Source organism: Aedes albopictus, chromosome 3 (genome assembly GCF_035046485.1).
Source record: "Aedes albopictus strain Foshan chromosome 3, AalbF5, whole genome shotgun sequence".
In the NCBI taxonomy this organism is placed as follows: domain Eukaryota; kingdom Metazoa; phylum Arthropoda; class Insecta; order Diptera; family Culicidae; genus Aedes; species Aedes albopictus.
The window spans coordinates 178197085-178214957 of NC_085138.1; the positions used below are offsets into that span (position 1 = coordinate 178197085).

At 38.4% G+C, this 17873-nt stretch overlaps 1 protein-coding gene across 2 annotated transcripts in view; it reads right to left on the minus strand.

The window, feature by feature from the left end:
* Window positions 1-17873, minus strand: part of LOC109406567 (importin-11) — a 35483-nt gene that overhangs the window by 10495 nt on the left and 7115 nt on the right. For both annotated transcript variants that reach the window (XM_029862723.2, XM_062855396.1), the window contains exons 3-6: window positions 11241-11514; window positions 10629-11175; window positions 10383-10561; window positions 10127-10315 (exon numbers count right to left, since the gene is read on the minus strand). In XM_029862723.2, coding sequence (XP_029718583.2) covers window positions 10127-10315; window positions 10383-10561; window positions 10629-11175; window positions 11241-11514 — 1189 coding nt within the window. The remainder of the gene's footprint in view (window positions 1-10126; window positions 10316-10382; window positions 10562-10628; window positions 11176-11240; window positions 11515-17873) is intronic.

Genomic DNA, 17873 nt, shown 5'->3' on the forward strand with positions numbered 1-17873 from the left:
TCGTTTACCTCATTTGTATGTAACTCAGCTCAGACAGAAGCCTTAGGTATATTAAAATGTGTAATTGTGTTGCAGATGTTAGCAATAAATTCGTCCTATGGAGAACCTCAGAAATTTCACAAATATTTTCAAAGATGTTTAAGGCTTCCCAGCAGGCTACCTAACCAGGACCGCGCTGCACAGTGGGATCATTCTGAAAAAAGACGATCAAAACCTGTAAGAGCCGTTAGATGATATTTTAGCATATAGGTGTCTTTGGAAGATATGTTCAGAAAAATCTTCTCTATTTTTATGTATATTCACTGTATGGTAAAACTGTAGGGTGAACCCGAGCAAAAAAATATTTTTTCAAAATAATTTTTTTGAGGGTAGATGTCTTCAGCAAAGTTGTAGAACAAGTAATTTCAAGTAACTTTGCTGAAGACACCATAGAGCTTGGACTTCATTTTTGAGGAGAAAATATGAAAATTCAAAAAATAACCTCAAAATCAGTTTTTTGAACATTTACATGATTATATCGTAAAATTTAAACGTGATATGTTCTACAAGTTTGTAGGTACTACTGGAATACACTATCTTGCCGAAGACACCAACTCTGTAAAATTGAAAATTGCTCCAGTAAACAAATTTTTTTGAAAATTTTTCACTATTTTCACTATTGAATATTTTTTGAATAGGCACTTTTTGGCAGCCGTGCTATCAAAATTTCAATGCTTTATCATGTCCAGAATAGACCAAAAGTGACTTAACAATCGGGTCTGATAAGGCACTTTGATTTCTGATGCTATTTTAATAGTCATTTTTCAAAGAGAATATTCACAAATTTCATACAAATCATTTAATACAAACTGAAAACTCACGAAAACTTTTCGACATTAATATTTGTTAATCAAAATAGTATTCTTGTTGAAATAGTCTACATTTCTAACGCTGTGGTTGACTTTACATTGAATACCCGACCAAAAATATCGTTTTTTTAATTATTAGATGAGTTAAAAACTCACTATTGAATATTTTTTGAGTAGGCACTTTTTGACAGCCGTGCTGTCAAAATTTCTATGGTTCATTATGTCCAGAATAGACCAAAATTTACTTAACAATCGGATCTGATGAGGCACTTTGATATCTGAAGCTATTTTAATAGTAATTTTCAAAGAAAATATTCACAAATCTCATACAACCTTTCGATATTATTTTTAGCTCATCCAAGTAGTACTTCTGAATAAAAAAACAAGTTAATTAAATGTAGACTATTTCAACTGTTAGTGTCATTTATTTTGAACTACAAATTTTGAAAGAGGCAAAAGCCTCTTTCTTTGAGTGATTTCCTCATCTACGAAATCTTTCTCAAAAAGGCACAAAACCTTTTTATCTTTTCAAAAAATCGTTATAATATAAACTTAAAACTAAAGGCTCCTCCGGAAAAGTATCCATAATCGAGCAGTGATCTTGATGCGGATTTGTCAAGAGATGAACCAAGGTAATATGTCTACGACGAAGGAATTTTGAAAATCATTGACAGGAATCGACCTAACGGACGCAGTTCTTGAAAACTGGAAAAAATAAAATTTAAGGAGTATCAAACAGCATAACCAATTTCAATAAAATATCTGTGAAGAATTTTCATCATAACGTAAGATTTACAACCTAGACTATCTCTAACAGATACTGGCTATTTCAATGTGATGTAACAATGTTTCACTCGTTTTATTTTATTTTTTTATTTTCAACACAAAACTTGTAGAGGCATTCATTATATTTTCGCCTTTTTATTTTTTTAATCGAAGTTATAATGTTAACATAGCAAATGAAAAAAAAAAATGATATCATTGTTTTGGTTGATTGATAAATGTATGTAACATAAACAAATGCAGTGGGAATTACAATAAAAAATTAGATAAAAAATACAGTTTGTTAAAAACTTATTCAATGTAAAGTCAACCATTTCAACAAGAATACTATTTGGATTAACAAATATTAATGTCGAAAAGTTTTCGAGAGTTTTCAGTTTGTATTAATTGATTTGTATGAAATTTGTGAATAATTTCTTTGAAAACTGACTATTAAAATAGCATCAGAAATCAAAGTGCCTGATCAGACCCGATTGTCAAGTCACTTTTGGTCTATTCTGGACATGATAAAGCATTGAAATTTTGATAGCACGGCTGCCAAAAAGTGCCTATTCAAAAAATATTCAATAGTGAAAATAGTGAAAAATTTTCAAAAAAATTGGTTTACTGGAGCAATTTTCAATTTTACAGAGTTGGTGTCTTCGGCAAGATAGTGTATTCCAGTAGTATCTACAAACTTGTAGAACATATCACGTTGAAATTTTACGATAAAATCATGGAAAAGTTCAAAAAACTGATTTTGAGGTTGTTTTTTAAACTTTCATATTTTCTCCCAAAAAATGAAGTCTAAGCTATATGGTGTCTTCAGCAAAGTTACTTGAAATTACTTGTTCTACAACTTTGCTGAAGACATCTACCCTCAAAAAAATTATTTTGAAAAAATATTTTTTTGCTCGGGTTCACCCTACAGTTTTACCATACAGTGAATATGCATAAAAATAGAGCCGATATTTCTGAACACATCTTCTAAAGACACCTATATGCTAAAATGTCATCTAACGGCTCTTAGAGGTTTTGATCGTCTTTTTACCCTTCTTACACCCATAAGAAGGGTATAAATACCGCTTGGAAAACCGACTTTCGATCCGAGGCCCGCAGGGCCGAGTCACATATACCAATCAACTCAGCTCGACGAATTGAGCAAATGTCTGTATGTGCGTGTGTGTGTATGTGTGTGTGTGTGTGTGTATGTGTGTATGTATGTTACAAAAAATGTCACTCACGGTTCTCAGCCATCTGTTGACCGATTTGAGTTCTCTTGGAAGCAAATGAAAGCTACTACATCCTAGTAGAACGCTATTGAATTTTATTTTGATTGGACGTTCGGTTACCGAGATATCTTTCAAAGAGTGCTAGGGAGTAGTACAACTTAATTATTTTAGATATTTTTGACAAAGTGTATCACCATAAATTTCTCAGCCGTCTATCAACCGATTTGGGTTCTTAAGGCCCCAAACGAAAGCTACTACATCCTGGTAGAACGCTATTGATTTTTTTTTTTTGATTGGACGTTCGGTTACCGAGATATCTTTCAAAGAGTGCTAGGGAGTAGTACAACTTAATTATTTTAGATATTTTTGACAAAGTGTATCACCATAAATTTCTCAGCCGTCTATCAACCGATTCGGGTTCTTAAGGCCCGAAACGAAAGCTACTGCACCCTAGAAGAACGCTTTTGAATTTCATTCCGATTGGACATTTTGTAACCGAGATATCTTTCGGGGAGTACTTTGGAGTAATACAACTTAACTTTTTAAGAGGTCTTTGACAAAATGCTTCATAATAAATGAATCAGCCGTGTGCAATCGATTTGAGTTCTCTCAGCATCAAATGAAAGCTACAGCATCCAAGTAGTATGCTATTAAATTTCATGCCGTTTGGACATTTTGTTTCCGAGATATCTTTCCACGAGTACTAAGGAGTAATGAAATTTACGCTTTTGAGAGATTTTTGATAAAATGTATCATAATACATTTCTCAGACGTTTGTCAACAGATTTTTTATGATCATATTTGGTTTCTCAAGGAGCTCTGCATGAAAATGCAATTGCAACAAATACATAAAAGCTACTATCTCTTTGTAATATTTGAGCTTAATAAACAGTAGCAAAAATATTACGGAATGTATGTAGGAAAAGCCTTTTTTTTATGATCAAATTTGGTTTCTCAAGGAGCTCTGCATGAAAATGCAATAGCATCAAATGTATAAAAGCTACTATCTCTTTGTAATATTTGAGCTTAATAAACAGTAGCAAAAATATCACGGAATGTATGTAGGAAAAACCTTTTTTTATGATCAAATTTGGTTTCTCAAGGAGCTCTGCATGAAAATGCAATTGCATCAAATGTATAAAAGTTACTATCTCTTTGTAATATTTGAGCTTAATAAACAGTAGCAAAAATATCACGGAATGTATGTAGGAAAAGCCTTTTTTTTTCTGATCAAATTTGGTTTCTCAAGGAGCTCTGCATGAAAATGCAATTGCATCAAATGTATAAAAGTTACTATCTCTTTGTAATATTTGAGCTTAATAAACAGTAGCAAAAATATCACGGAATGTATGTAGGAAAAGCCTTTTTTATTTATGATCAAATTTGGTTTCTCAAGCTAGCTCTACATGAAAATGCAACTGCATCAAATACATAAAAGCTATTATCTCTTTGTAATATTTGAGCTCAATAAACAGTAGCAAAAATATCACGGAATGTATGTAGGAAAAGCCTTTTTTATGACCAAATCTGGTTTCCCAAGTTAGCTCTACATGAAAATGCAATTGCATCAAATACATAAAAGCTACTATCTCTTTGTAATATTTGAGCTTAAGGACAAAGTATTTGGAGTACATTGCTCAAAATTTCTAGAGCACCGTTTTTTAGAACCGTTGAACGGATTTGGATTAAAATGCATCACGCTGTTGACAACCACTGAACAATTAGCGTGATGCATTTTCATCCAAATCCGTTCAACGGTTCTAAAAAACGGTGCTCTAGAAATTTTGAGCTATGTACTCCAAATACCTTGTCCTTAATAAACAGTAGCAAAAATATCACGGAATGTATGTAGGAAAAGCCTTTTTTACCCTTCTTACACCCATAAGAAGGGTATAAATATCGCTCGAAAAACCGACTTTCGATCCGAGGCCCGGAGGGCCGAGTCTCATATACCAATGAACTCAGCTCGACGAACTGAGCAAATGTCTGTATGTGTGTGTGTGTGTATGTGTGTATGTGTGTATGTGTGTGTGTGTGTGTGTATGTGCGTTACAAAAAAAAGTCACGCACGTTTCTCAGCCGTCTGTCAACCGATTTGAGTTCTCTTGGAAGCAAATGAAAGCTACTACATCCTAGTAGAACGCTATTGAATTTTTTTTCGATTGGACGTTTGGTTACCGAGATATCTCTCGAAGAGTACTTATGAGTCATACTTCTAAACTTTTTAAGATTTTTGACCAAGTGTATCATAATAAATATTTCGACCGTTTGTCAATCGATTTGGGTTCTCTTGGCACCAAATGAAAGCTACAGCATCCTAGTAGATCGCCCAGAAATTTTATTTCGATTGGACATTTGGTTACAGAGATATCTTTCGAAGAGTACTTCGAATTTATACAACTAAACCTTTTGAGATTTTTGACCAAAAGTATCATAATAAATATCTTAGCCGTCTGTCAACCGATTTCGGTTATCCTGGCACCAAATAAAAGCTACAACATTCTAGTAGAACCCTATACATTTTCATTAGGATTGGACATTTGGTTACCGAGAAATCTTTCAAAGAGTACTTGGGAGTAATACAGGTTAACTTTTTGAGATTTTTGACCAAGGGTACCATAATAAATATCTCAGCCATCTGTCAACCGATTTGGGTTCTCTAAGCACCAAATGAAAGCTACAATATGCTTGTATAAGGCCCTGAAATTTTATTTCGATTCGACATTTGATTACTGAGATATCTTACGTAGAGTATTTCAATAAATTATTTTTTTTATTATATTCACTTGTTATCTTGCATTTGTTTTTGACCAGTCTATGGGAAATTATTTTTCATTAAATAATGCTGATCTCATACAAAGTGTATTCTAGCAGGTTATTGTTTTCAACAAAATTATAATTAACAAATTACAAATACACAGGATTTTTATGAAAACTAACAATATGTTAAATGAAAGCTTTAAATTTATATATTGTGGGAAAAATGCAAGAACTGTACAGTAGTATGGTACTCGCTTGTATGGAAAAAATAAATCCTTGCTCCAGTCGACTTTTTAGATCCCATTTAGGTCCCATATGAACTGTACAAAATTTCAGCGCAATCGGTGAAACTATAATTTAGCGCAAGCGGTTCAAAGTTTGCATAGGATTTACTATGGGAAAAGTTACACTTTCAAACAAAAAATCCTAGAGGTCACCCTTTGTCTCCTTAATTCAAATCGATCAATGTTTCTTATATAAAAATCACTAATAAAACTTTCCTTCGAAGACCGCAAAACGATTGGATGCTTGTGGAAAAAGTTATTGATTTATTACCGATTAGTAATTCTATGAACGGCTTTTTGTTTTGTTTTATCAGCAGCACTGCTGCTGCCGTTGTTGCATGGGGTGGTGGGAGACATCACCACCCCCAGAAACAGCAGCAGCCAAGGCAGCAGCTACAGTGCTGCTGATAAAACAAAACAAAAAGCCGTTCATACAATTACTAATCGGTAATAAATCAATAACTTTTTCCACAAGCATCCAATCGTTTTGCGGTCTTCGAAGGAAAGTTTTATTAGTGATTTTTATACAAGAAACATTGATCGATTTGAATTAAGGAGACAAGGGGCGACCTCTAGGATTTTTTATCTGAAAGTGTAACTTTTCCCATAGTAAATCGTATGAAAACTTTGAACCGCTTGCGCTAAATTATAGTTTCACCGATTGCGCTGAAATTTTGTACAGTTCATATGGGACCTAAAAGGAATCAAAAAAGTCGACTGGAGCGAGAATTTGATGTTTGTCCCATACTACTGTACAGCCAAAATAACTAGTTAATGCCAAAACTGATTAACTTAGTAGATGTATCATTTTTGTCCTTTCAACACCATAATCATGAATACCAAGTACTTCGGAGTTAATTTATTCGACTGATTAAGAGATATTAGACAAAGTGCATCTTGCTGATTTTTTTTATCCATTTGTTAATCGATTCAAGATTATTTGGCAGTTAACAAAAGATACAATATTCCAGAATATGAAAGCTATTTTTTTAACATTCCATATAAGATTCTTGGAGGTATCTGGCATTACTGGTAAGTCCATGGTCTATGCTATTTTGGGAACCATTTCACTAGATGTCAAATCCACAATATTTTCTAGAACTTTTGGCCAATCGCACAAAATAAATTTGCTTAATACGCATAATACAACAATATTTTTAATAAGTGTAAGAAGGGTTCTGTTCACCATAGGTGGATTAAATCGGGTTTTTCAGAATGATCCCACTGTGCGCTGCCCGGCTCAACGGGAGTGGTACAAGGTGGCAAGCACAAAAGAGAAACGAATCCACCTCATCTAGAAACGACAGTACGAAGAGTGTGTGATTGTAGCAGCGGAAAAAAGCATGAATGAGACCTGCCCATACTGGCTTTATGCAACTGCCAATGGCGTGCGGCGCAAGTCCGCGCCAGTTCCCGCCATTGGCAATGAATGGGAACAGGCAAACATAGTTGATGACGGTCAATCAGAGGAACCACAAAAACTGAATGAGTGTAAGAAGATCCTGGAGCTGGAAAGCAACAAGGCTGCTGGGAAGGATAAGATCCAAGACTAGAGTGTGCTAACAGTGGGATTACCCGTTTAAATTCAACAATACTGTCGCGTGTCCTGTTCAACAAACTGACACCTCTTGAGGAGTCCTCCCTCAGCGAATATCAGGCTGGTTTTGTGAGGACCAATCAACGACGGATCAGATGTTCAATCTGCGGATGATCCTAGATGAATTTTGGGAGTATAACTTGTTGCCTGCTCCTCAGCTTAGTGTTCTATGAGCACTTACACAGTTATTACCTTAGAGCTTCCTCTGCCATTGACTATTTTGTATGTGTATATCGTGTGACAGACACGGAGATACTCTATGCTCAAAGAAGTTAAGGAAATTAGACAAAGTTCCTGGACCGACCGGAAATCGAACCCGTCACCCTCAACATAATCCTGCTGGATATCCGTACGCTTACCACATCGGCTGTATGGAATCTTGCAATCTAACTTAACGCTTAACGCGCAACGCTGGATGGATGAAAATCAAGTGTTCGGAGTTCAGACGAAGTGTCCACCTTGTTAATGACCTTAGGTGATACTTTTTCAAAATCCTTTTAGTCAGGTTGGATGAGAGAAGGAGTATTAGAACCAACCTTTGTTACAATGTAAGGGAATGTCCATAAGGACTGTTCAATTTATAAAACGGACAACTTTATAAGGCTATAAAAAGAAGACGCGTAGTTCAAATTTAACCACCCTTGCTTCGTTGTTCAGTACATCATCTGTCATTACAATGATCATTTTTGAATCGAATAAAAATAGTTTTATTTTATAGAAAATCGGCCAGGTGTTAAATAAGATGAATTTTTCGATTGCAGAAAATTGAAAATATATATAAAATTACTGTTCACATATGGCATATCGTTTTTAATACCAGAAAAGTATGTGCCATGCGGCAGCAGCATGAGTAATAAACATTCTGGCAAAATTTAAACTCAATCGGGAAATTAAGTGTTGAGACATTAAAGTCTCAAGTAAGATTCGATTTTTTCAATAAAATTCAATTGTAAAGCAAAAAGTGCATGAAAATATTAAATAATCAATTTTTTTATGCATCCAGTCGAAAGTGGGAATAATGTGGTTTTAAATGCAGAAAACTGCTTCTTAATAGCATTGCTGGTTTGGTTACTGTGCGCTATTGCAGACACAGTAATCAAAACGGTTTCGTTCTTTGAAGATTCTTACAAATAACAATGCAACCTAATGCAAATGCTGCATAACGATAAGGTTGGAAATGAAAACTTTGCATCTGATTGTTATTAAATAAGGTTACAATAACATAGGACCAACTTTGCTGACAAAAAAATAATAACAAGATTCGCTAGAGTCGAAAATCTGCATCAATGGAGCAAAAAGTAGGACATTTTTTAATATGGCCATCTTTATGGATTAAATTTTTGATGAAAAATGCTATTAAAAGTAAATTTTTCTTCTGTATCATTCAGAGAGCAATATTCTACTACTCTGGACAAATTTTTAGCCGAGTCCGTGATGTTATTGCAGCACAGGACTTAAATGAACATTTGTTCATAATTTCTACGAAAATAAGGCAACTCACCATATCAAACCGGAGACTGCTTGGTGCATTATTACTGACCAACTTTAAAGCTTTACCTTTAGTGGAATAGTATGAGATTCCAATACATTCAACACTTCATCAAAATGTGCATATTAAGTATGTGAAAAGTTATGTCGAATTTTGAGAAATGAGTTTTTATTGATGTTTTACGAAAACCGCTTCAGTTACACAATAAAGAACATTTTGCTTAATGTTATATTTTTCCTACATTTGAGAATAGCTATAGAAAGTTATGCAAAAAACTGATAATGATTTTATTGAAAAATAAAAAAGATATCGCACAAGCAAGTTGTCCGTTTTATAAATTGAACAGTCCTTAAATTACTACGGATTGCGCAACCAGCTTAGGTCTCTTAACTTGCAAACGCAAACGAAATTCGCTCTGTAGAGGACGCTTATTCTTCCAGTGGCCCTCTACGATAATGAGACATGGACGTTAAAGGAGGTAGGGGGCCATCCATTAAGTACGTCACGGTCCAAGGGGAGAGGGGGGGTTTGTAAAAGTGTGACAAGCAATGTATTAAGTATAGGAAAAACCCGTACGAAGGGGGGAGGGGGGGTCGAAAATTTTCAATTTTAGCGTGACGTACTTAATGGATGCCCCCTAGGCAAAAAAGCTTTCGAAGATTTTGCGCTGCCTGCACGCGGTTGAAGATTATATGTTCGGGGAAACGTAGTACACATCGCCAAATTCGATTATTAAGCAATGATATTTTATTATACAACATTATGCAGCTCATCTTTTTTCTTTTGTTGTTGTCGAGGGACTTTAACCCGAAGGTCATTCGTCCCTTACGACGATATGCAACTCATTCCCATTAGCGGAGCCAGCATTTTCTTTTTTCTTACTCACTCTCCTAAACATACACGAGAAAGAAACAGGTGGAAGAGGGGGCAACTTGCCTCCTCTTTCATCTCGCTCTTTTTCCTGCATGTTTAGGAGAGTGAGTAAGAAAAAAAAAAAGCTGGCTCCGCTAATGCTCATTCCAGTTTCACAATGAACCATTGCGAAAAAGTAGATCATTATGATACTGAAATGAGTGACTTGAAATGAAAATTATGATACTGAATAAAATAGTATTTCAAAAAAGCTTCCAATTATTGACCGATTTTGCACTTACCTCGTCGAATAGGTTGAAAACAGCCAGCCCAGTAGCGTTGTAGATAGAATCTTTGATCAACAGATCACTCATATCCGATGCTTCCGTCAACGTTATCGATTGAGACTTCGATATAAACTTCTGGAGCTCCACTATCAACATGGGACTGTACTTCTGGAACAGAATCATATAAAATGCTTCCGTGCATGACTGGAGGAGAGAAGAAAAATTAGTATCAATCGAATGTGCGCTTGGGATAAATGAAAGTTAATATTACCCTTAGATTGTATTTCCACGAATCGCCACCTTCGTCCGAAACATAACTTTCCGGATCGCTGTCCCATAGTTCGAATTCTTCAGAAGTAAGGAGGAAGTAATGCATAATGATTTTCTCAAAAATATAGCTCAGTCGTTCGGGTGTAAAGAATTCGTTCTTTGCTGCATTGATTATTTGTTCTGTAGTAAGAAAACAAAAAAAATTCTCACATCGATCGAACAAAAGAATGTTTATCTAATATCTTACCTTTCTCACGATCCACGTGGATCAAGTTGTGAGACAATATTCCCTTAATTAGATTCAAGCACTGTATGGCAAAGTTTGGGAATGTGATGACATTATCCTCGAAGATGAGATTCGTCCCTTCGTGGAAGACGTAGTTGAATGAAAATTCAAAGGCCGCTGGAATGAACTCGACGAACGATGCAGGATGTGTATCGAAGAACAAGTTCAGGAACTTCATGTGTTTGATGATAAATTTCTCCACCTGTTCCGATAACTTATTTGGAAGTTGTTGCCGCTTTTCTATGAGCTTGACTTGCCGCCGACAGTCCAGCAATTCCTTTAGTCTATGAAAAACAACCCGAATGAACATCATACATTTGGGGTTGAGATGAGGCGCAGACACTCCAAAAATAGTCAGTTTCTTTAAAATTCGCAGGGAAATAATTGCTTTCTCTAAATTCGTAGTACACAAATCAAGTGTAGCTTGCTCTTGGATGTTGGTGTAGAAGAGCTGCGTGAACGCATCCCACAGGTTTAGAATGAAGTCGTACAACTTTGTTGTGAGTTCCTAGAGGTAATTCACAAAACTACATTCAAGATATCTGGGTACATACAATAATTAACAGAAATTACCTCAAAGTGGATCCTGTCGCGCTGAAATCGCTTTGACGCTAGTACTTTCACTACATGCAAAAGAATCAATAGCCCCCGATGTTGCACCAACAAATCATTGCTTTGCACTACTTCTACTAGTGTCGGCACCAGTTCTATCCAATCTTGAGGGCAATCATAGCGAGCAATGTTTCCTATCAGCACGGCGATTTGAACGGCAATTTGCTGAACCGGTTCGTTGAACCTCAATAGCAGCAATTTTTTAATTTCAGTTTTTTCCTCCACCGGTATTGCACTAAAACAGAGAACAGTTTGATTTTTTTATCGATTATGCATTAGAAGGTTTGTGGTGGATGAACTGCTGATGTGCATCATTAATCTGAACGTCGCGCGAATATTCATTGCTTCTTTCGATTTTCTCGGGATTGTGCTTAGTGGCAACATAAAATGGTATTCTCATTCCATACTCTTGTTTTATTGTAAAAACTAGCTGGCCCGGCAAACTTTGTCTTGCCATCTTGTGGAGGTTTGACAATTGTTGAGCTCAAAATAGCACCGCACTCTAGATTGGTTTCATTTTAGATCATGTTGATTTTCTTCCCAGTTCATGAAAAATCAGTAATTTATCAATTTTCTTACTTTTCTAGTTGATTTTCGTAACTTTTTATACATATAAACACAGCCATTATAGATGTTACGAAAGTTTATGATAATCTCACTATAAAGCTTAAAAAATGGAAGTTCTTTACTCTAGAACAGTTCTTCTTCTTTTTCTTCCTTATGGCTCGACGTTCACTTTGGAACTTGGCCTGTCTCTCTTCGACTTAGTGTTCTTAGAGCACTTCCACAGTTATTAATTGAAGGTCTTTCTTTGAAGGGCTTTATAAAGTAAGTCTCACCAGAATGGGGGAATCCCATACCATACTGTATCAGTAGGTCAGCTCCAGAGGCACATTCTCCTATACTTATACTCCTATCCCATACTGTAACCCAGGATCTCTATTCATCAATAATAGGTGGTCTTGAGTTCAGTTGATACCAAGGTATCGCAGTGACAAACATGTTATTTACTGAGATAACTTGCGTACCTCACTGCAAAAGAATATATCACAATACTACCGTTCTACGCAAGGGCGTAGCCAGCTTTTCGCTCTGAGGGGGGCGAGTACCCTTAGTAAATTTGTACCTACTAGCTTTTATAACTGAACGCAGCACGATGGAATGTATATCAATATTATATTCTTAAAGCATTATTTAATCCTTTAGCTGTCACACTGTTGTATTTTGTTTAATACGTTAAAAAAAGCTCGCATGATCTACACAAATCAACGTGATGCTGGTAGCGGTGACCAATTTCTGGAAGAATAAGGGTTTTTATTCACTCGTGCATTATTTTGCTCTGATTTTTATATTGGTAAAATCTACAAAAAAAAAAATAACAGGAACAATCCCGGAAGCAATTTCTGGAGGCATCTCTGGAAGAATGCCTGGAGGAATTCATGGAGGAATGCATTGAGGAAACCTTGGAGGAATTTCTGAAAAAAAATTGTAGGAATTCTTTGAGGGATCCATGGATATTCTAGATATCATAGAGGAATGCCTGTGGGAATTCATGAAGGAGAAAAATACCAGGAATAATTCCTAAAGAAATCGCAGATAGAATTTCTGGAGACATTTTAGAGAAATCCTGGAGAAACACCAGAAGGAACCCCGGAAGAGAAAATCGTAAGGGAATCCCTAAACCATTCCTGGAGGAAGTACTGAATTTATTCCTGGAGGAAATCCTTAAAAAATACAAAGAGGAATTCCTGAAGAAATCGTAAGAAGAGTTCCTGGGAGAATCATTGGAGGAATTTTTAAAATAAGTTGTTGACTACGCCCGGTCGACCCCATCTATTTCTACGCCACTGAGTGACACACACGGTGGTGAACCTGCTACAGTATGCGAGACGTCCAACGTGGAAGGAACGGCGCAACAATAGAGTGTTGATTATCCACAACATTGCATCGTTGCCTGCGAGTCATGTTTGCATATTAAGTAATTCGTGTAGAAAGTGATAGTTGATCTTATCTAACTAACTAAATTTGTTTACCCTAGGATACGCTATAATTTTTGCTAGACGGTGAACTAGAAGTCAGATTAGTTGATATAGTATCGGTGATATAGTTTGCAGCAGGTTAGCGTATGATGCTCTACGGTAGGTTCTACCTACGCTATGTTGATTGACATTATATCTTTTTGCTCAGAACAGGAGTAGGTCGGTCGAGCTAGAACTGTTATTGGCTAACCCTAGACAGTATCGTTAGTTGGTCTAGGTACAGCTCAAAAGGTAATATTTACACTATAAGCCGCATTTCACATTCTCCATAAATATTAGAGAAATCACTAAGCTTCTCTTAATAAATACAGAGGTTCCACAATCGTTCAGCAAGGGACACTGTTGCAGGAGATACGATCTGAGGCTGGATCACTAAGAGTAAGCTTGTTAAACGTATTAAGAAAAGCTAAGAAAATGCTTATGAATTTGTATTTTTAGGAATTTTATAATTTTTTCCCACCCAGAGAATAAATTCATTGAATTTGGATCCTGTTCTTTATTGCCTCCGCAACATTTTATAAAATTCTCTTATAATGTCGAAAAAGTCGGCAATTGCTGAAACGAATACTGGAACATCGATGCCTGGCCACGCCGATGGATACGATCTCGGAGTCGCAGGAACAGCGGCAATCGGTTCGAGTACCACCCCTCCTGTTACCATCGCATCCTCTCCTAGTACTGGAATCAAGGTAAATGTTGACGTTGCCAATAATAACGTAGCCGGGGCAACCGGTCTGAACTCTGAAAATCCTGTCAATATCGGTCAATCGAACATCATTGCCAACACCGGTTCCGCGCATGTCATTAGAAGGAATCCGTTACGCGAAGTTCGTAGGAATGTAGAGTATAGGTGTCAGTTGTGTGGAAAACGTGACAGCGAAGAAATGGTGCAGTGTGATGGTTGCGATCGGTGGTTTCACTTTGCATGTGTGCATGTGGCGGAAGACATCGCCAATGTAAGCTGGATGTGTCCGATATGCAAAGCTTCATCGTTTATTGTGCCCCCCACCAACACCAACCGCATAGTTGAAAAGCAGCGTAATCTAGCTCCTCCAAGCAAGATCACATCAATACGGTCGAATAGCAAGGCTAGCTCAAGGAGTGAAGCAAAGAGGTTGAAAGAGCTAGAGATGAAGCAGCTCGAAGAAGAGTTTGAGTTGGAGAAGCGTTTCTTGGAGCGAAAGTATAAGCTCCTGAAGGAATGTGTTAGCGAGACATCATCTGTGACTGAGGAAAGTGTGGAAGGGAAGTTATCGAAAATCGAAGAATGGTTAGCCGAAACAGAACGTCATGGTGAAGCTGAGGATTCTGGGTTAGTTGCGGAAGTGGCAAATGAGCATACCCCGAACAGTACGGGAAAACTCGAGGAGCACCACGCTCTGGAGGTCCAGCGAAATCTACACCCATCAATTCTCCGATCTAGCCGGCGCGGTCAACGCCTTGCAGGGAATCAACCCTTTTCATCGGTGCAGCAGTCGATTCAACAAGATCAACCGATCCCGTCTACGTCAGCTACACGTCCACAGTACAACCGTCTCTCACAAGGAGTGCATTATGCTAACAGCACTCAACTGAACTCTGTTCACATACTTCACCAGAACGAACGTTGCCAAGCCGAAGGTCACCAAAGGCATTCCGCCTACCCGCAGAGCTACGGTCATCCAAGAGTCGTGTCTTCGTCGCTACCAGAAATGCATTACGGCCAATACTCGAGAGATCTTCCAGGAGGACAACCATGTCGCCAACTATCAGCCAGGAGGGAGTTTGTTTCAGCGGTGAATCCAAATCTAGTGAACGAATTTGTTCCAGGCCAACGTTCAACTCCGATTAGATCAGCTCAGCAGGACTCAGGCTCACCAGTGTTCGATGATGAAACCGTCTGTGTCCTCAATAGAAGCCAAATTGCAGCGCGTCAGGCAGTGTCCAGAGATCTGCCAGATTTTGATGGCTCATTAGAGGACTGGCCACTATTTTATGCCATGTTCAACTCGTCAACGCAGATGTGTGGTTTTACAAACGAGGAGAACATGCTACGACTACGCAAATGTCTCAAAGGGAACGCACTAGAGGCGGTAAAATGTGAGTTACTCCATCCGTCGAACGTAGGAGATATTTTATCCACGTTGAAGATGTTATACGGCAGGCCAGACGCGATCATCCAATCCATCGTTAAGAAGATTAGACATCTGCCGCAACCAAATACAGAAAAGCTAGAATCACTAGTAAACTTTGCGTTAACAGTGAAAAACATGGTTGCAACGATTAGAGCTTGCGAAGTTAACGACTTCATCTTCAATGCGTCACTCCGTTACGAATTAGTTGAACGCCTTCCGGCAACTCTCAAGTTGGATTGGGCTAGGTTTGCTCGGAACTATCCAGATCCTAATCTAGCTGATTTCAGTGGCTGGTTATACACCATAGCTGAGGATGCAAGCACTGTGATGGCCACTTCAGGCCAAGAGCAACGAACTAAAGGAAGTAAGAAAGATGGCTTCCTGAACTTCCACTCCGAGTCGGAGCTGAACGATGAGAGCGTTACTCATCCGTCCAACAAGCCAATATCTGTCACAACGCCAAATGCCACCACAGACTCCTGCGCAGTTTGCAAGGGAAGTTGTCCTGCTATCACCAAGTGTAGAAGATTTGCCGAACTTAACTACGAGTCGAAATGGGCAGCGGTAAAAGAATGCAAGCTGTGCCGCAAATGTCTTCGTAAGCATAATGGTTCCTGTAAGCAACAGAAGAAATGTGATACGAATGGATGCACTTTTCTGCATCACCCTCTACTCCATAAACCAGAAATCCAGGACTCCAGACCTTCTGGGCCGGTACCTACGACATCTTTACCAGAGCCAGCCAAATCCGAGCCAAGTTGTAATGTGCACCAAGGACAGTCTGCAGTGTTGTTCCGCATCCTCCCGGTCATACTGTACGGACCGAAAAAGGCGATACAAACATATGCATTCATAGATGACGGATCTGAGCTTACTCTCATTGAGCAAAGTCTCGCCGAGGAACTAGGTATTGAAGGACCAAGAAAGTCGCTATGTTTAAAATGGACTGGCGGAACCCGCAAAATTGAGAACAAATCGCAGCAAGTCAACCTAAAAATATCCGGAGTGAACAGCGAAGCGACGAAGTTCGATCTTCTAGGAATCAGCACCCTATCCTCCTTACAGATTCGCCCGCAGACGCTACTATTTCCCGAACTGGAAAAACGATTTTCACATCTCGAAGGCTTGCCCCTCGAATCGTATCAGGAAGTTAGCCCACGACTTCTCATTGGATTGGACTACGCCAATCTCGGGCATAGCACTAAGAGCCGAGAAGGAAAATGGAATGAGCCTATCGCCGTGAAGACACGTTTGGGATGGATGGTCTACGGGAACTGTTCCGGAAAAGATGACACTGTTGTGTATACGAACTATCATAGTGTACAAAGGTGCGAATGTAATGCAGAGTTGGATGATAGTCTCCATAAAGCTATGAAATCTTATTTCTCGCTAGAGAGCATGGGAGTTATCAAGCCGAACAAGCTAATTCTTTCTCAAGAAGATCAGCGGGCGCAAGAGTTGTTAGAATCACTCACGCGTCGAACGAACAATCGCTACGAGTCTGGCCTTCTGTGGCGATACGACCAGATTAGGCTTCCAAACAGTGAAGCAATGGCAATTAGAAGATGGAATTGTTTAGAGAATCGGATGAACAAGGATCCAGCATTAGCTGAGGCACTCAGACAAAGGATTGATGAGCATATCAACAAGGGATATGTTAGGAAGCTGACTTCCGAAGAAATCAACGAATCACATGCACGAATTTGGTACCTCCCGATTTTCGCAGTCGTCAATCCAAACAAGCCAGGCAAGATACGGGTAGTATGGGACGCGGCAGCTGCTGTGCATAATGTTTCTCTGAATTCGGTTCTTTTGAAAGGACCAGATCAACTGACGTCGCTTTTATCGGTTCTGATTCGTTTCCGTGAACACCGGGTGGCAGTATGTGGTGACATTAAAGAAATGTTTCACCAAGTACAAGTACGCAAGGAAGATCAACAATGTCAACGTTTCTTCTGGAAAAGCGGTGGTGAAACAGAACCCAGCATTTACGTCGTTCAGGTGTTGACCTTTGGCGCTTGCTGTTCTCCTAGTATCGCCCAACACGTTAAGAATAGCAACGCGAAACGCTTTGAGCAGGATCATCCAGATGCGGTCGACGCTATTATCAAAAGACACTACGTCGACGATATGCTCGTCAGTGTGGAAACAGAAGAGCAAGCCGTAAATCTGGCCCAAGAGGTGAAGGAAATTCACGCGCAGGGTGGCTTTGAAATGCGTAACTGGATTTCCAACTCCATTGCAGTTCAAGCTTCACTAACAGAGACGGTCGCAAACGAGAAGAATTTGGACATCGGAGAGGCAGATACAACAGAAAAGGTGCTCGGGATGTACTGGAACACGTCAGCTGATTGCTTTACGTACAAAAAGTCATCCAGATATGACGAACATTTGTTATCAGGCAGCCGCCGGCCAACCAAACGCGAAGTACTCAGGACGCT